This window comes from Lissotriton vulgaris, chromosome 8 (genome assembly GCF_964263255.1).
Source record: "Lissotriton vulgaris chromosome 8, aLisVul1.2, whole genome shotgun sequence".
NCBI classification, from domain to species: domain Eukaryota; kingdom Metazoa; phylum Chordata; class Amphibia; order Caudata; family Salamandridae; genus Lissotriton; species Lissotriton vulgaris.
In genome coordinates, this window is record NC_141696.1 from 1,501,636,737 (window position 1) to 1,501,657,482 (window position 20,746).

Sequence of the window (20,746 nt, forward strand, 5' to 3'; positions counted from 1 at the left end):
GAGGCTATGGAAAGAATGTTTCCTGGAACAGAAAACAAGTGTTTTAGATGTTTAGCACACGGCCAGGGAGGATGGTATCATATTTTTTTTGCCTGCCCGATGTTGGAGTCTTTCTGGAAAGAGATATTCGCGCAAATTGAATTGGCCATTGGAAAATCATTTCCGCCTACGGTAGAAGTAGCCTTGTTTGGCATAAGCAAGGATAGAAGCAATATCAACAAATCGGAGGAGGTATTTATATTTATATCATGTGCGATCGCTCGCTCTTTAATATTACAAAACTGGAAATCAAGGGAAATTCCATCACTTATAAAATGGTTTAATAAGATGAGGAGAACCTGTCTCTTTGAAAAAGCATATGCGGGCAGAGTAGGTTCTATTAAGAGATTTGAAAGGAATTGGAAATATTTTGGGGATTTGGAACAACTGAAGGAGGGATGAGCAGCAAAAGAAGGATAAAGATAAAGAAAGGGTCAATACATTTAACTGCACTAGCACTTCTTTTAGATATCACTTTATCATAGTTTTTTGCACATGCAGTAGCACTTTATTGCAGGTTTTTGCACTTTTTTGCAATGCCATTTTATAAATTGCGGATTTTGCACAGACCCTTCTTGATTAAATTGTTATTTGTATTCCTTTTTTGTTGTGCTTGATGAATCTCTTCCCCTTTTCCTAATTCTCATGTCTGATATATATATGTATATAGATGTCTTTCTTTTTTATTTTTTTTATTTTTTTATTTTTTTAAGGTTTTTTAAGTCTGTTTAACCATTGAAATGATTATTGAAAAAGAAAATTGTAAAGATGCGTTGTACCATTGATCATCCATTGCTATGTTCAATAAAAAAATTAAAAAAAAAAAAAAAAAGGAATTAATCCAAAGCACTCTTAATCAAGGCTGTGTCAACACATTATTTTCCTCTTGTACCACTTCTATCAGCTCTTATAAAGAAATGATTGTATCTTATTTTTAGTAAAGAATGTACTTGCTGTGGTAAAGAGATGTGCTTAGTGCCGCACCCCACATTGAATGCAGCAAATCAATATTCGCTATCACAGTTTTTTCTGCTGTGCTGTAATATTTTGTTCAACATGTGCGACCTCTTGGATGGAGACCTACATTTTAACTTTGCTATACTTTTGGAAAAATATTTTTATGGAAAATATTAATGAAAAATATTTTTGTATATTTATTTTAAATGAGGAACTAAAGGAGGCATTGCTAAATCACCATTAACTGCACTTTGACTTAAAAAATACATGGTTTAAATTGCATTAAAATGCATGAAAATTATTTTTCTCAAGATTATATTAAACAAGTTTAATCCCACCTACAGTAAAAAAAAGTTGTTTTATTATGCATTAATAATTATTAAAAGTGATGTACAGAATCAATTTAAGGCAATTAAATTATATTTAATAAAATGTATTGTTACATTAATTTTTAAATGCAAAAACATTATTAAAATATTTTTTTATGAAATGAAACATATGTACTATATGTTTTTTTTACATTTATATATATTTTTATATTTTTTCTTGTCAACATTTTTTTATTTAAATATTTGCCACAAATAAAAAACAATGCATGAGGAATACATCTCACAATGCGCTGCCAAGTATTTTGACAGGCACAGATACCATCATTAGATAGCTAATGTAAAAAGCACAGTTTCTAATTGCCTTGGTAGGCCTGCCCCTCGATGTTCGAGTAAATGGGCGTGCTAAACAGAAGGAACAAACGTAAACCCAATCACTCCCAGGAGCTACATGGCCCAATCTTCAACTGGGCGCCTTTGTGGACGAACGTCCAGGACAGATGAGCAATGAGCATCCAATGAGGACCCACTGGATGCCTTCTACAAGCCTCGTCTGAATTGAATCAGAGCAGATAACAAAGAGTAATTACAGAAGGAAACAGAAGAGATAGAGAGAGAAGAGAAAAGCAAAGAGACAAAGAAAAGAAAAAAAGGCGGAAGGAGAAACAGTCAAACTATGGTGATACCCAGGGAAATGAGCGAAGCAGACTTACTGGCAGTAGGGGAGATGGCAGTTCTCAACAGGAGCATCTCACGACCAGTGCAAGAGGCTGTCCTCGTTATGACCGCCATTCCAATGGTGCTGTCTTGCCAAGTGGCCAGGTGTCCCCAGATCAGGAAGAGGTGTAGTGCCGTCAGCCTCGGACTGCAGGCAAATAGGGTTTATTTATATTTTTAACTACTTAAATTAATTTAATTTAGTTAAACATTATTTCCTATTGGGTCTTATTTTAAGTCCCTAACTCCATTTATTTCTATGAGAGGATATATAATATATGGCAGGGAAGTGTGACTTGTAGAAATATGTTTGGTATGTTAGGTTAAGTATGACAAATTATTTTTAAGTCCTATTTATGGTAGGTAAGGTTGATATGGTGGCTGGTTATGCAAGCTTAGCTTGGCAAATTAAGGAAAGTATGGTAAATAGGACGTTCTGGTAACAAGATATGGTAGATGAATAGGCATGGTAGTTAAGTAGGTAGAGGAGGTAGCTTTGGCAGGTAGGTAGGTAAAATAAATGCTGCAAAGACTGTTGGGCGGGTTGTACTGGTTCTTAATATTCTTAAGGCAGATTAGTGGCCCCTAAAACTCAGATTACGGCAAAGCAGAACAATCCAGGCCCTTCTATAAAAATAGTACTGCGAGCAAAATATCAAAACATGCTCAACATTTTCCTTGGTACCAACACAAAAGGGACAACTCATCTCCTGCTCTATAGGGGACGCTACCATCGCGCCATAAAAGGGCGAAGAGGCAGGGTCTCAAACCGCAATTAATGTACAATTTTCTGGCAGCCGGAAGCTTTAAATTCCAAGAAAGCTGCAGTAAGGGGGCCCACATTCTCTAACCAGTGAAACCCTTCATCTATATGCCTCCAATAGATTGCTTTTATCATGGACTTTGTCATCCTACCTGCAGTTTCAGGATGTGCCCAAAGGGTCTCACAACCGATCTTAACTAGGCTGCGCTTGATATATTCTAACCAAGTAATGTTTCGTAGCACATGTCTTCAAGACCCTGCCTATAGGCAATTTAATGTGCCAATTCGGTTGTGGACCAAATCCTCCTCCAGTAAATCAGCGGTCTAAGTCTGACCCTATGCGCAAGAGATCTAATATCTAGATCTACCCGCCAAGGTACAAGGGGGGTACTTGCCGGCAAATTGGCAAGGATACGTAAAAAAACAGTTCTTCACCATTACCATGTCATTTACATTCTCGTGTCCCCAGAGATCACCACCATATAGCGACCCTCCCTATGCCTGCCAGTTATAAATCAGTAGAACGAGGGTAACAGGACGAAAGCTAGAGCCTTGGACAGCCCTCAAAATACCATCCGTATAATGCTCCAATCTACGTTTACTCGTCTGGATCTGAGAAGACCAACCAAAGGAGTCCTTGAGGGTAAAGCCCAAGTAATCAAAAATGGAAACTCTCTTCAGGCGGACACCTTTGTAAATTGGGTGTGACCAAGTAGTCGGGAAAGGATTTAAAACCATATAATAGTTTTTTACTAATATTGATCTCCAGCCCTCTCTGCATGCAGAAGACGCAGAAACAATCAAGCAGGTTTTGTATGCCCATGGGAGACTTACAGATCAGCAAGGTATTGTCCGCAAACAGGAGTGCTGGGATCTTTCTATTGGTCAGGGTCAGTGCATCATGCTTACACTGTTCCAAATGAGTCATTAGATCTTAAATAAACAGTAAAAAAAAAGGGTTGGGGCTAAAACACATCCATGTCTCACACCCAGAGAGACAGGGATAGGATCAGTTAACTCCGCAGAAGTTCCACATCTGACCTGGGCATAGCTGTTTATATGCAACCTTCTTAAAACATCCACAAGATATTTCTGGACACCCATGTTAGTCCAAACTTGCCAAAGTACCAACAGAGACGAGGGGGACAAGGTCAAATGCTCACCGAAGATCAACAAAATGACATATAAACGACCCACACCCACCATAACATATTTTCAATAAACTATAGGGTAAAAGCCAACCAACGTGTTTCGTTCGATATTACAAAGGAACTTCATCGGGGCTGAAAGTAATCACATAAACAACTACAGAAAAAACATTCCAATTCACATGAGTCCCATATAGTCATCTTGTATGTTCTATACATGCAGGTAGTCTTTCCATAAGGAATGTAGATTCTAATAGGTAATCTCAGGATTTGGAAATCAGTCCATACGTATGTATATACATATGATGTTTCAATTGGAATTTTATCAGATACATATAGATTTATCTCTTTTCCCTCTAGGATCTGTAATACTTGCATGGAGAGTGTTTTTATATCACAGGGAAATGGTTTTTCATGTTTGTGCCTAAACCTATGTACTAGGTCCGAATTTTCATGGGTTTCATGGAAATTGGAATGTTTTTTCTGTCTATGTTTGTTAAGTTAATTCTGTTTGTAAGTTATTTGATGAGTTTGTCTAATAATGTTATGTTTATTTATGTTATATTTATGTAGTTCTTTATATGATTAATTTCAACCCTGATGAAGTTCCTTTGTAATATGAAACGAAATGCTTTGGCTGGCTGGCTTTTAACCTATATATTATATGTGATCAATAAAGGAAGATGATGGAATAAATAAATGGAATATGGACTTCTTTCCTGGTGTACCTTCCTCTCTTTTGAAGAAATTTCTGACTGTTGTTCTCAGTGGCACTCAACAGCAGCAAGTGCCAGAAGAATTGTGCACAGGACATATACATTTGATATAAGTGATTGTGTCAGGTGCTAGCTAATGCGCCTACATTACGAAGAGACTACAATTCCCATGTTTCCTGCTGATGCAGTGGGCGGGGCCATTCTGTCATTACCGGCGTGCGCGAGCTGTGGATGCGCGTAATTCTGTCTGGTTACTCTGCCGTGAGGAGGCACAGCTTTCTGATTCCTCGTTCCTTGCTGCATTGGATTCTTGCCAGACTCCGGGGTTCTGGAGGCGCTCCTCGCAGAACCTGTGTTCCAGAGACCGCGCTATGTTTGCATCAGGAAGCTGGGAAACTTCTTTGACTTCGCGGTGAGGTAAGCGCTGTGTGTTTCCCTGGCTGGATTATTCTCCAACCTCGCACTGACGTTAATCGCTGTGCTTCAAGGGAATTTGGCTCTTATCTGCTTCTGCTGATATCGCGCTGAGATACTCTTTAATTTTTGGTTGTTTCTTTGGGAAGCTTTCTTTTGAACAGTGATAGGGTGCAGGACTGCTTGCTCGCTCTCAGCATCAGAGAGGGTTCTTCACAGTACTTGGCGTGTAGTGCTCAGAGGGAGGACGTATACCCTACACTGAAATAACACTGTTTGAACCTTGCTCTTGTATCTGCTTCCAGTATTCCTCCTGTGGGGTGAACGACTACTAGTGGACGACTTATTTTTGATCGCTTTTACTTTTTCATGATATCAAAGAACAGTATTGGGGGAGCATCCTTGGATGACTTCTTTATAAATTCTTCTGAGCATAAAAGTACTTTCCTTGGGTATGTATGGGTATGAGAGTTGGACTTTTGATTGTCAACATGTATGATTGGGGTTTAATCCGTTTCATGCTTTCTTGTTATAGGTATAAAGCAAAAGTATTCTAGAGAAGTATCTCTATGGGCTGTATGTTGATATACAGGAATACAGACACCTTCCCTATCAAGTCCACAGGTAATAGAGAGTCATAGTGAGATCTTATGAGAGTAGCAAGAGATCTAGGATATGTATTAACCTTGTATTATTTTGTTACAGGTATCCTCATCCCCGCTGTTCCTTCCCTAATCCCTTTCCCTCGCCTGATTGCCTGATTACTCTGTGTTACCTTATCCAGAGTTAGGGATGTCGGGAGGTGGACCCCTTTGTGCATCATCAGGAACCTAAGGAGTACACGTGGATCTAACAGATTGAGGTAAAACAATTAGTCTGCTGCTGAAAGTTTTGTTTGTGTACCTATTTCCAATAAACTAACTGCCGTTGAAGGACTTAATCAATAGTATTTATCCAAGCCCTGAGCCCCTCTTGTAATGGTGTGAGCACGTCTGTAGCCTCTATTCAATCCTGCAGTCAACTCAGTAGAATTCAACTAAAGAGCTTCTGTGAGCTATAAATAAGACTTATCAGTCGGTAATTGGATGGAAGTGACCTATGACCCTTTTTATAAGTTGGAATGATCTCTGCTCAAGCCCATGTCGATGGCGGTGGTAGCCCATTCATGGTATTAATAAAAAAAATAGGGACCCCAGATCTCCTTCTCTACTTTAAATAGATCACCTGGAACTTTAGTTAGGCCAGGGGCTTTCCCTGAAGTGATTGAATCAATAGCATTTACCAATTCACATGCTGTGACTGGGGCTGCAGCACAAACAAACAGGCAGGGAGTATCTCCCCCAAGCGAGACATGAGATGACAAATCTGTCTCTAGTAGTTCTCCCACGCCAGCCATACGCCTATCAAGGCCCATCAAGGACCCACTCCCAGGAATCACTTCAGTCTTGGTGTGAGCATATAGGTCAGAAAAATGATCAACCCAGGCAGTAGATAAAATATTCCATTCCAGGACGCTTGTTGGCTAATATATGCCAAAGCCGGTGACAATCATTCCAGTTTGCTGCGAACAGTAATGTCTCCCAAAACAAAACATCATGCTTGCACTTGTCCTTTAAAATGACAGCCTTGTAGGAGGCTCTAGCTTCCTTAATTAGGAATTCCCTCCTTTGATTGTGGCCATCAGAGAGCGTCTGCAGGTTCAACAATCCTTGGTATACCAATTCGCCTCCTTAGCCCGCTTAGGAAGGGATCCAGCCTCTACTATGAAAAGGTCCTTTAAAGAACAGAACAATGATTGATGAATAACTGAAAAAGACCCCCGTGAGGTGGCTACTAAAGAGCTCCGTCCCAGCGCAAGAACTGCTTCAATGCAGAAATAAGCAACTCAAAGAGTTACAATTGGATAAGAGGAGTCGAGGAATGACATGCATGGAGGTGGAGAATTTGGGAGATTATGTCAGGGAAAATGGTGGCAGCTCCCAGACTGCGATCCAGAAAAGAAGTTACGAGTAAAACTGTGACCTCCTAGATATCAATATTTTGGTCACATGTCCAGGAGCAGCGGAATTGTGGCCTCAAGTGAGTAGCAAAAGGAGGGTAAGTGGATGGTCACAAGGAGTTGATAAAGGCTGTGATTGTATGCTACTTTGGCAACCAGAATGATCTGCTTACAGATTCAAGAGATATTTAGCAGCTTCTGCATTCTGGTAAAGGCTTGAGGATAATGGTGGATCTAGGAGAATTTATTTCATACTACCAATCTCAATTTACCATTGAGCAACAATGTTTCACAAAGACAAGTCATTTTCTGGAGACATTCTGCCAGCAGTGATCCATGCCTTTATTTCACTGCATGTATATTGAAATACAGAACTTTAACCACTAGGTTACATATGCTGTTTCATAACGAGGCAAGACAGGAAGACCTGCATTAGGATATCTGAAAATTAAGAGGTGATCAGACAGTGTTGAACCTGTGCTCGATGAGGAAAAGAAACAGAATGAGGTGGGGTAAGTACGCTCTTCCAGGTTCAGATGGAGGCAGTAATGTGAAGCACGTACCTGTCGATGCTGATGGCGCAGAGGTTTAAAATGCTGGCTGTGCACATCATGACATCCATTGTCACAAAAACATCACAGGAGGCACGGCTGAAGGTCCAGATTCCACCGGTTACCTGGTCAGTGAAGAAAGACGTACATGATGAAAATGTAAGCACAACAGAATAACAGGATCATAAAAAACAACCGGACATGTCCACCCTGCACATCTGCACACTCACCACCATGCCTAAGACCACATGGGCTATAGAACTTTCATGCATTACAGCTATCTTTGCCACTAAGCATTGGCATTTGTCATGCTCATGTGAGATATCCAAATATTACTACCCTTACCATCTTAGCTGAGGCTGTTTGATGTCTTCACTACAGATTTTCTCAGTGCACACTTCCTTCCATTTCCATTGCCACTAACATATGATCTTATAATATTAACTCCTGTCTTAAAAAGGGTGAAGATTCTGTGCTTTCATAACCATAACTGGTGAATTTCAGTGGTATTACCTTTTTAAACCAGACTATAACTAATTTTTAACTGTGGAACACATATCTATGTGTATATATCTATATTAACTACTGGCAATCGCCAGTAGTTAGTCATAGTTATGATGTAGTTTCCGTAGAAAGAGCATTTTTTCATTTGCCAATTACTTTGGTGTTGTTTGACAAATCGACGCAAAATTTCAAAAGCACTCTGTAAACATGGCTCGTGGTGCACTACTGGTTGGGGCATGAAGTCAACTTTACTGCTGAGGGACCATGGGGCCAATACGTCCTCCTGTACCTCCTGTAAGTCCTACACAGCAGTATTCCTAAGAGCTAGTCTGAGGCCCAGCCCCCTTGCTCCACCACTCTGCAAACGTGACTACTTGTTAAAAAATCTTAGAAATTCATTGAAAAAAAACAAAGGTTACAGGGACATTATAATTAGGAATTAGCATTTAAAAAACCTTAGAAATTCACTGAAAAAAATAATGGTTAGGGTCCAATTTCGCTCGTACAAAACCATTCACTGACCATGTCATGAGTGATGTAATATGGGAGGTCATAAGCAGTGCATTGCAGGGGCGCTACTGAATTTCACTGTGTTTGTAGGAGTTAAATCTGACCCTAATTATAACGTCCCTGTAACCTTTGGTTTTTTCAGTGAATCTATATATATATAGCGAGAGAGATATAGATAGATAGATAGATAGATAGATAGATAGATAGATAGATAGATAGATAGATAGATAGATAGATAGATAGATAGATAGATAGATAGATAGATAGATAGATTGATTCTTGGAGTTTTAAATCCAGTATAAACATCAGTCACAAATTTCTTTATAGTCAGCGACTTGTGATGCAAGAAGTCGCTAATTATAAAGAAACGCTGTTATACGTTTCAGTTGAGTTCTGATGTCACAATCCTGCTGCTAGAGCAAGCAGTCGAGATCAAAGGCAGGCCGGGTCACAGAACATAATTGACGCAGCTGGTAACAGCCATGAAAACAAAACATTGCTTTTCTTTCTTTTGCTCTATTTTTTGTTTACAATGACAAGAAGAGAGAACGTTTATTATTTGCACTCCTTAGAAAGAGAAAAGCTACAATGTTTCTACACATTCCGAGATACTGCAGCTTTTTTTTTTAAACTGACTTGTATTGAACTATTTCTGATATATTTGCAACAATATCTAACAGGTTGTTGATGCGTTTAATTTTGGGCTAGAGGTAATATTTTTAAAACATGCTTGCTCCCTCTTATGAAGGAACTACTCAGCAAGGTTTTAAGTGGTTTGTTGGAAAGGTGATGGTGTGACCATGCATTGTATGGGGTGAAGTAACCCCTGGCGTTCATTAACCGCATCGCTGCGGCGGTTATTTTTGCTCTACGCGGCTTTTTTCCAAAAGCCGAGTTACATGTCGAGCTCAGCTCGTCATCCGTACACGACCACCGTGGCTGATGACGAGCTGAGCTCGTCATCAGCATCGAAGGGGTTAATAGGATATTGAAAGTCACCTCGGAGATCCATAACCTATTAGGAGCTCAATCCTCTGTATAGTTATGGAATTCCTTGGTGGCTTGACACACAAACACATACATACACAAAAAGGTTCTGGTAATCCAAAAACAGACAGGCATGGCACTTACACAGTCATTTATTGTGCAACATGGTTTGAAGTATTTCGACTTCCATGAGCCTTTGTCAAGGTCAGGGACCCTACCACCTTTCGAAAATACATAAACACCAATCATAGACATAGAAGAGTTACACTCCATAATTGGAAAGAGAAATTTTCACATTCAGGAAATGTATTCATTTTCGTAAGACAAAATATGATTCATTTTTTTGCCAGTAAATTGCAAGCAATTACGCAAGCAATAAATACATAGATGTAGAATGGCATTGCATACGGCACACTTTCCAAAAATAAAGCATACAAAGAAATACTAGAGAAAGAATATACACTGAACGAATAGAAAAGTGATAAATAAAACACATTTAGGGGCATATTATCAAGGGCCTTATCTCCGCTTTAAAAGCCAAAAAAGAGGAGATAATAGTTTTGCCCTATTTACAATGCAGTGCTAACATGCATTAGCGCATGTTAGCAGCCTTTGTAACGACGCTTCGCTTTGCATCTCTAATGAGATGCAAAGTAGGCGTTTCTTCAAAAAACAACAGAGAAAATAACGCTAACAGCGCTTCTCCCTATTAACAAGATGGCACAGGAAACCCATAGCGATAGAAAAAGCTGCGCTAACCGTGGTTATCGACATTAGCTAACGTCTGCAAATTGACAGACTTTGCTATGTTTATTAAGGGATGTGGATTCTAAGCCTGAATCCACATCTCCCTATTTACAAGGATTCCCTTATCGCCGCATTTGTATCGCTGGATTACCAGCGATGTGCCCTTATTCTGCCGCTATGGCCGGATTGTTTAACGCTGTGGAGATAAACGTTGATGATACCGCATTATCTAATGGTTTCAATCCAGCGATAGCCGGCGTTACCTAAACTAGCGCTAAGCGCGCTCAGCGATATTTTTCACTGTGTGATGTTAATATGCCCCTACGTAATATAAATCAGGGAAGCAACTCACCTAAGTTGATATCAGTTGACTGCAATATGTCGCCCAAAAATGCTCAAGTGGGCTATTTCACCGTATATGAAAAACATTTCAAATCTACTTGAAAAACACTATTGCCCCAATAAGCACTACCGGTAAATATTTCACAATATATTAAATAATTATCTAATATACATAATAAATACTATAGCCCCAATGGGCCACTGTTGTTTCCTTTAATAACTCTGCAACTACAGAACAGATTTACACCAGATCACTAAAAGGGCTCTTTCTGGACCAAGAGCTACTTCTCTACTAAATTTGGTGTAATTCCATCCTGCAGTTTGAGTTGTAACCATGTTAAAAATCCCTATGGGAAATTGCATGGGAAACACACCTTTTTTGACCCCCCACTTTTTTCTCATCCTTTTCCCCCTTGACGGATCACCCCAAAACTTTCCATGCAGAACGAGACAAAGTTTTGAGGCACTTTTTGGGGAAACCTTTCATGAAAATTCGTCAAACGGTGAAAAAATTATAAGCAAACCAGAAAACGCTTATCCTATGGAAACATGGTCCTAACTATAACCTAATGGGGAGTGCCAGTAAGTAATCTGTATGTATTTATGTGTGTGTATGTATATATATATATATATATATATATAGGTGTGTGTGTGTGTGTGGTGTGTGTGTGTGTGTGTGTGAAAAATCCTTTACATCGCGGTGTAATTACATATATACATACAAACACACACACACACACACACACACATACGTGAGAAAGGGAAGGCAATTCCGAAACGCGTCGAGTAGGGCTGTGAATAAATCCAGTTTGAAAACTACTTGTGGCCTGGACGTCGTTCTTGAGGATTGTGAACGAGTTGGTTGTTGTGTGGGAAGGGACTGGCGATCCCGTCCGGGGCCCGCCGCTGGAAGTGGCCACTGCAGCTTTGCGCCAAAACCTTTGCTGGAATATATATATATATATATATATATATATATATATATATATATATATATATATATATATATATATATATATATATATATATATATATATATATATATATATATATATATATATATATATATATATATATTTGTTTTTTTTGGCACCAAGGGGACTTAACAATGACGAAGAGATGTGGGTACACCTCTAAGAAATGCATGGGATCATGCATAAACAAGTACTGGGGGTGCAAATATCAATATTGGGGCAGGAGAAACAGCATACACCTAATGTAACAACACAATGAGCCCTTTTTGTGATTTGACAATCTCGAATACGGGTAAACACAGAAATGTCTTGCCCATTCAGGGCTACACAACAAACAACCAAAAGGGAAAAAGCATAATAATGAAATATATACATGAAACTGTCATATGTCTACAAATTATGCACATATAAATTTGAACAATGGCAGTTATAGTTAATTAATTGCTTTGGTCCCCAAAAGTCTTGTTAAGCTTGTTTGTATTTTATAAATTGTTTATCGTTGCAGGGTTTTTGTATTAGCACTAAAGCAATTTATTATAGTCCATTTGTAACCTTATGTAAGATATTGAAGCTTATACACTTAAAGATGGCCGCTACATTAGTAATAACTGCATGAGGCACCGTCTTTTATGTTGTTGACTTGTGGCAACTTATTGGTTAAAATGGTGACACTATGAGCACACAAACTGACACTGACGAAGCTGCAAAGCGAAACGTGTCTGTCGGGGGTGAAGGGTTTGTAAAAAATTATTTAAGAAACGGATATCGGTGTGCTTGCCGTTCTTTTGACTCAACTAGTCAAATTGTGTTGGAATATATAGGCTGGCCCTGGGTGGAATGGTGTCTTTCTATTAATTTGGGCTGCCAGAAATGCCGCTAACGGATACTGTCGACCGAGTGAGGTCGTTGCTTATACAAAGCAGGAGTGTCTCTCTAATACGTGGGGCACTCACAGGTGTGGAGCGGCAGGCGAGGGGACACAGGACCACAGCAAGTGCAGCTGTCATTTGATTTCGACGATGGGTGCGCCATGAACATTGCGATTGGCAAGAAACAATGGGAATGAAGACGCCCCATTGCTGGCCGTTCATTGGCCAAGGATACACCTATCAAATAGCAGGACTGTTTAAAACACTGTGGCCAATCATCGATGGCTTTTCCGCACTGATAGAGGCAGAAGCCAGAAACGCGTCTGCGGATACGACTAAGCCCACTAATGCCCCGTGTGTGTACCGAAGTTGCCATGTGTTTGTTGATCTTTAAAGCGGTTCCACCTCCGCTTTTCGGTTGCACCCGCCGAGAGTTTGGCTGGCCCTGGGTGGAATGGTGTCTTTCTATTAATTTGGGCTGCCAGAAACGCCGCTAACAGATACTGTCGACCGAGTGAGGTCGTTGCTTATACAAAGCAGGAGTGTCTCTCTAATACGTGGGGCACTCACAGGTGTGGAGCGGCAGGCGAGGGGACACAGGACCACAGCAAGTGCAGCTGTCATTTGATTTCGACGATGGGTGCGCCATGAACATTGCGTTTGCAAGAAACAACGGGAATGAAGACGCCCCATTCCTGGCCGTTCATTGGCCAAGGATACACCTATCAAATGGCAGGACTGTTTAAAAGACTGTGGCCAATCATCAATGGCTTTTCCGCACTGATGAAGGCAGAAGCCAGAAACGCATCTGCGGATACGACTAAGCCCACTAATGCCCCGTGTGTGTACCGAAGTTGCCATGTGTTTGTTGATCTTTAAAGCGGTTCCACCTCCGCTTTTCGGTTGCACCCGCCGAGAGTTTGGCTGGCCCTGGGTGGAATGGTGTCTTTCTATTAATTTGGGCTGCCAGAAACGCCGCTAACAGATACTGTCGACCGAGTGAGGTTGTTGCTTATACAAAGCAGGAGTGTCTCTCTAATACGTGGGGCACTCACAGGTGTGGAGCGGCAGGCAAGGGGACACAGGACCACAGCAAGTGCAGCTGTCATTTGATTTCGACGATGGGTGTTCCATGAACATTCCGATTGGCAAGAAACAATGGGAATGAAGACGCCCCATTGCTGGCCGTTCATTGGCCAAGGATACACCTATCAAATGGCAGGACTGTTTAAAAGACTGTGGCCAATCATCGATGGCTTTTCCGCACTGATGAAGGCAGAAGCCAGAAACGCGTCTGCGGATACGACTAAGCCCACTAATGCCCCGTGTGTATACCGAAGTTGCCATGTGTTTGTTGATCTTTAAAGCGGTTCCACCTCCCCTTTTCGGTTGCACCCGCCGAGAGTTCGGCTGGCCCTGGGTGGAATAGTGTCTTTCTATTAATTTGGGCTGCCAGAAACGCCGCTAACAGATACTGTCGACCGAGTGAGGTCGTTGCTTATACAAAGCAGGAGTGTCTCTCGAATACGTGGGGCACTCACAGGTGTGGAGCGGCAGGCGAGGGGACACAGGACCACAGCAAGTGCAGCTGTCATTTGATTTCGACGATGGGTGCGCCATGAGCATTGCGATTGGCAAGAAACAACAGGAATGAAGACGCCCCATTGCTGGCCGTTCATTGGCCAAGGATACACCTATCAAATGGTAGGACTGTTTAAAAGACTGTGGCCAATCATCGATGGCTTTTCCGCACTGATGAAGGCAGAAGCCAGAAACGCGTCTGCGGATACGACTAAGCCCACTAATGCCCCGTGTGTGTACCGAAGTTGCCATGTGTTTGTTGATCTTTAAAGCGGTTCCACCTCCGTTTTTCGGTTGCACCCGCCGAGAGTTCGGCTGGCCCTGGGTGGAATGGTGTCTTTCTATTAATTTGGGCTGCCAGAAACGCCGCTAACAGATACTGTCGACCGAGTGAGGTCGTTGCTTATACAAAGCAGGAGTGTCTCTCTAATACGTGGGGCACTCACAGGTGTGGAGCGGCAGGCGAGGGGACACAGGACCACAGCAAGTGCAGCTGTCATTTGATTTTGACGATGGGTGCGCCATGAACATTGCGTTTGGCAAGAAACAACGGGAATGAAGACGCCCCATTGCTGGCCATTCATTGGCCAAGGATACATCTATCAAATGGCAGGACTGTTTAAAATACTGTGGCCAATCATCGATGGCTTTTCCGCACTGATGAAGGCAGAAGCCAGAAACGCGTCTGCGGATACGACTAAGCCCACTAATTATTATTATTATTATTATTATTTATTTTTATAGAGCGCGTAGTCACCCGAGGTATCCCAGCGCTAAAAGATCCTATCTCTTCAGGTCAGTGGGACAAGGGGGGAAGGGGGGAGGGGAGGGAGGGGAGGGGGAACAGAAGATCGGGGTTACGGACAAGCATGATTCATTAGGGAAAAAGGTGGGTTTTGAGCCGCTTCCTGAAGCGAAGATATTGTGGTTCGAGTCTCAGGTCGCGGGGGAGTGAGTTCCAGAGACGTGCGGTGTGGACTGAGAAACGTCTTCCTCCTGAGCGAGCTTTCTTAACTCTGGGAATGGTGATGAAATTTTCCATGTCCGAGCTGAGGGGTCTTGAGGATTTGTAGGGTTTGATGAGTTTCCTGAGAACAGGGGGGCCTTGATTTTGTAGCAGTTTGTGGGCTAGGCACAGGGCCTTGAATTTGACCCACTCCCTTATAGGAAGCCAGTGGAGGAGTTTTAGTGCAGGTTTGGCCGAAGCTCTGGCAGGGGTATTTTTGAGAATCCGGGCCGCGGTGTTCTGAATTCTCTGAAGCTTGTTCAGCGTCGCTTTGGGGGCGCCCAGGTAGATCACATTGCTGTAATCAAGCCTCGAGAGTATTAGGCCTTGAATTAGCAGTTTTTGGGAGTTGGGGGGCAAGAGGGGCAGGATTTTCCTCAACGATTTCAGGAGCCCGAAGCAAGTCCCGGCTACTTTCTTTGCTTGCACGGTGAACGAAAGATCGGTGTCGAGCCACACACCCAAGCTTTTTACTTCTTCTTTTGGATCAGGGGGGGGACCCAGACAAGCTGGCCAGATGTTCGGGGAGAGTGTGAGTCCTTTCTGGCCGAGGAGCAGAACCTCAAGTTTCCGTCCCGTTCAGTTTTAAGGCTGAACTGTTCATCCAACGTTGGACCTGCGTAAGGCAGTTGAATAAATCTGCTGGTTGTTGTCTGGGGTGGGATAGTGACACAACTAGTTGTGTGTCGTCGGCGTAGCTGACGACGCTCACTCCGAACGGGGTGATGACCTCCTCCAATGGGGACATATAGATATTAAATATTGTGGGGCTCAGGGAGGAGCCCTGAGGCACGCCACATTGGAGGGGAGTTTCGGAGGAGCAGGTGTTGTTCTCCCAGATCTGATAGGTCCGTTGGGCCAGAAAGGATGAGAGCCAGGTTAGGGCGGAGCCTTCCACACCGACTCTCTTGAGCCTTTTGATGAGAAGTTGGTGGTTGACGGTATCGAAGGCCGCACTCAGGTCGAGGAGGATCACTGCCACTGATCCTCCTTCGTCTAAGAGTGCTCTGGCCTCCTCTACCGCTGCCAGGAGGGCGATGTCCGTGCCCTGCCCTGGACAAAAGCCCGTCTGAGAGCTTTTTAGCCATTTGTTGTCCTCCAGGAACTGGAAGAGTTTTTTATTAACCAGTTTTTCAGCAATATTGCTGATTCCTGGGAGTACGGAAATAGGCCTATAGTTAGCCAGGTTTTCAGGATCGAGGGAAGGTTTCTTTAGTAAAGCTTTAACGACTGCCGCCTTCCAGCTCGGTGGTACGGCTCCCTGTTGGAATGAGGCGTTGATCAGGTGGGTCAGGGGGGGAACAATCGTGGGAGCTACCTCCTTGAGGATCCGAAGCGGGCGGAGTCCCTGGGAGATCCGCTTTTTATGGAGTTTAACATGTTTCCCACTTCTTCAGTCGTTACTTAACCCCAAGAGGAGAGACAAATGGGTGTCAGGGTGTGCAGGGGGTCGTTTTCCTCGCACGGACTCGCAGGGGGGATTGAGTCAAGAATTTTTTGAATTTTTTCATGAAAGAAATTAGCCAATTGTTGGCATTTTTCCTGATCAGCCTTGGGGTCTGGGGGGTGTCTCGGTCCAGGTTATAGGGTCTTCAGAAGTTCTTTTAAGATGACGTAGGATTCTTTGCTGGAGCATACCGCTTTTTCTATTCTTTCCTGGAAGAATGCGCTTTTAGTTTTTCGAATGGTAGTTTTGTATGTTAAGAGAGAGGTGGAGTAAGCGTCTTTATTTGCTTTCGATTTATCTTTCCTCCAGGAGCGTTCCGTTCTCTTGCAATCTTGGTGCAGGGCTTTAAGCTCTGGGGTGTACCACAGAGCGGAGGATACTCTTTTAGGATGTTTAAAGGTGGCAGTTTTAGGGAGGAGTTTATCTAGAGAAGAGGTAATCCACTCATTAAACTGCTTATTGGCCGTGGCAGGATCGGTGGAGAGCTCAGGGATGGAGTTTGAGAGGGCGGCGGCCCGTTCCCCAGGTACAAGTTTGTGCCACCGTCTATCGGTGACCTGGATTTTAATAGTTTGAGGGTTCATGGTGGGTACTTCCCAGGAGATAGGGACAAGAAAATGATCCGTCCATGGAAGGGTCAGGGGTGACCTGGTGGTGATGGTAGCCACATTAGTGAGGATGGGATCCAGTAAGTGTCCCTTCTCATGGGTTGGCTCATTGTTGACCAGTCGGATATTAAGTGACGATAGGTCCTGAAGAAGATCGGAAGCTATCCGGTCCATAGGGTCCATGAAATGCAGGTTCAGGTCACCTAGGATAAGAAAGTTGGAGGCAGAAGATGCTAATTGTGAAACCGATTCGGTAACGGCATTAAGGAATTTCCCAGGGGCACCTGGGGGGCGGTAAATCAGTAGTCCTGACAGGGAGTGAGCTGGGGAGGTTTGAATGGAAAATTGGCAACTTTCGCAGTCCTCGATGTGGGTGTTGGAGGTTCTACAAATAAGTTGTTCCCGGTAGATTATGGCTACCCCCCTCCCCTCCCTTTGGGTCCATGTAAGGCTTGACAGAGATAGCCTGGGGGGAGGGCCGTGACGATGTCCGAGTCAGAACTGTCCGATAGCCACGTTTCCGTGAGAAACAGCAGATCGAAATCATGATCTTGAATTAACAGGTTTGTTTCGAGCGCATGTTTAGGAAGGGAGCGGCAGTTAAGAAGTCCTATCTTGAGTCCGGGTTTAACTGGGCTCTGGGGAGTAGGATTACAGCGCATACAGTTAGAGAAGGGTTTACCTTCAGTGTGCGTGTGGTAACAGGCCAAGGTTTTTTCCGGTTGGAGTGCGCGGAGCATGTCTCCTGAGTACACCACGCGGTCAGGAGGGACATCCGACAGAGTCTCTGGGCCTTGGGTACGTCTGGGCCCGGACGGGCCCAGACGGGCTTGCCTTTGGCGCGCCTTCGGCGTGCTGACGGCGTGCCCGCTGCACCCGTCCGCTGCGCGTCCGTGAGAGACACATGCTTATGAAGGTGAAGGGGGCGTGGCCTCTAGCGAGTGGGCGTGGCCAAAGACCGGCTCACTGGCTGCTGGCAGTGATGAACAGGGCATTCCCTCTGCAGCGATTAGCTCTGCTGCGTGGGGCAAAGGAGAAGCGAGCGTGGTCTCCCTGAGGATCGATCAGGTGGGAGAAGGGTGATCGTGACACAAAGTAATACACAAGTTTTAAAATCACAAGTATACAAAAGTTTTAGAAATAGCGCTCCCGGCTGTGCCTCAGGAGTAGGGTCTGATGAGAGCTCAGAATTCGCTCTGCTTATGAAGGTGAAGGGGGCGTGGCCTCGAGCGAGTGGGCGTGGCCAAAGACCGGCTCACTGGCTGCTGGCGGTGATGAACAGGGCGTTCCCTCTGCAGCGATTAGCTCTGCTGCGTGGGGCAAAGGAGAAGCAAGCGTGGTCTCCCTGAGGATCGATCAGGTGAGAGAAGGGTGATCGTGACACAAAGTAATACACAAGTTTTAAAATCACAAGTATACAAAAGTTTTAAAAATAGCGCTCCCGGCTGTGCCTCAGGAGTAGGAGTAATGCCCCGTGTGTGTACCGAAGTTGCCATGTGTTTGTTGATCTTTAAAGCGGTTCCACCTCTGCTTTTCGGTTGCACCCGCTGAGAGTTCGGCTGGCCCTGGGTGGAATGGTGTCTTTCTATTAATTTGGGCTGCCAGAAACGCCGCTAACAGATACTGTCGACCGAGTGAGGTCGTTGCTTATACAAAGCAGGAGTGTCTCTCTAATACGTGGGGCACTCACAGGTGTGGAGCGGCAGGCGAGGGGACACAGGACCACAGCAAGTGCAGCTGTCATTTGATTTCGACGATGGGTGCGCAATGAACATTGCGATTGGCAAGAAACAACGGGAATGAAGACGCCCCATTGCTGGCCGTTCATTGGCCAAGGATACACCTATCAAATGGCAGGACTGTTTAAAAGACTGTGGCCAATCATCGATGGCTTTTCCGCACTGATGAAGGCAGAAGCCAGAAACGCGTCTGCGGATACGACTAAGCCCACTAATTATTATTATTATTATTATTATTATTATTATTATTATTATTTATTTTTATAGAGCGCGTAGTCACCCGGAGGTATCCCAGCGCTAAAAGATCCTATCTCTTCAAATCAGTGGGACAAGGGGGAAAGGGGGAGGGGAGGGAGGGGAGGGGGGAACAGAAGATCGGGGTTACGGACAAGCATGATTCATTAGGGAAAAAGGTGGGTTTTGAGCCGCTTCCTGAAGCGAAGATATTGTGGTTCGAGTCTCAGGTCGCGGGGGAGTGAGTTCCAGAGACGTGCGGTGTGGACTGAGAAACGTCTTCCTCCTGAGCGAGCTTTCTTAACTCTGGGAATGGTGATGAAATTTTCCATGTCCGAACGGAGGGGTCTTGAGGATTTGTAGGGTTTGATGAGTTTCCTGAGAACAGGGGGGCCTTGATTTTGTAGCAGTTTGTGGGCTAGGCACAGGGCCTTGAATTTGACCCGCTCCCTTATAGGAAGCCAGTGGAGGAGTTTTAGTGCAGGTTTGGCCGAAGCTCTGGCAGGGGTATTTGTGAGAATCCGGGCCACGATGTTCTGAATTCTCTGAAGCTTGTTCAGCGTCGCTTAGGGGGCGCCCAGGTAGATCACATTGCTGTAATCAAGCCTCGAGAGTATTAGGCCTTGAATTAGCAGTTTTTGGGAGTTGGGGGGCAAGAGGGGCAGGATTTTCCTCAACGATTTCAGGAACCCGAAGCAAGTCCAGGCTACTTTCTTTGCTTGCACGGTGAACGAAAGATCGGTGTCGAGCCACACACCCAAGCTTTTTACTTCTTCTTTTGGATCAGGGGGGGGACCCAGACAAGCTGGCCAGATGTTCGGGGAGAGTGTGAGTCCTTTCTGGCCGAGGAGCAGAACCTCAGTTTTCGTCCCGTTCAGTTTTAAGGCTGAACTGTTCATCCAACGTTGGACCTGCGTAAGGCAGTTGAATAAATCTGCTGGTTGTTGTCTGGGGTGGGATAGTGACACAACTAGTTGTGTGTCGTCGGCGTAGCTGACGACGCTCACTCCGAATGGGGTGATGACCTCCTCCAATGGGGACATATAGATATTAAATAATGTGGGGCTCAGGGAGGAACCCTGAGGCACGCCACATTGGAGGGGAGTTTCGGAGGAGCAGGTGTTATTCTCCCAGATCTGATAGGTCCGTTGGGCCAGAAAGGATGAGAGCCAGGTTAGGGCGGAGCCTTCCACACCGACTCTCTTGAGCCTTTTGATGAGAAGTTGGTGGTTGACGGTATCGAAGGCCGCACTCAGGTCGAGGAGGATCACTGCCACTGATCCTCCTTCGTCTAAGAGTGCTCTGGCCTCCTCTACCGCTGCCAGGAGGGCGATGTCCGTGCCCTGCCCTGGACGAAAGCCCGTCTGAGAGCTTTTTAGTCTGTTGTCCTCCAGGAACTGGGAGAGTTTTTTATTAACCAGTTTTTCAGCAATCTTGCTGATTCCTGGGAGTAGGGAAATAGGCCTATAGTTAGCCAGGTTTTCAGGATCGAGGGAAGGTTTCTTTAGTAAAGCTTTAACGACTGCCGCCTTCCAGCTCGGTGGTACGGCTCCCTGTTGGAATGAGGC

The 20,746-nt window shown here is 44.1% G+C and overlaps 1 protein-coding gene across 1 annotated transcript in view; it reads right to left on the reverse strand.

Moving 5' to 3' along the window:
• The window catches only part of DRD3 (dopamine receptor D3), an 835,727-nt gene that overhangs the window by 457,825 nt on the left and 357,156 nt on the right, over positions 1 to 20,746 (reverse strand). The window contains exon 3 of the mRNA XM_086933536.1: positions 7,643 to 7,755. Coding sequence (XP_086789662.1) covers positions 7,643 to 7,755 — 113 coding nt within the window. The remainder of the gene's footprint in view (positions 1 to 7,642; positions 7,756 to 20,746) is intronic.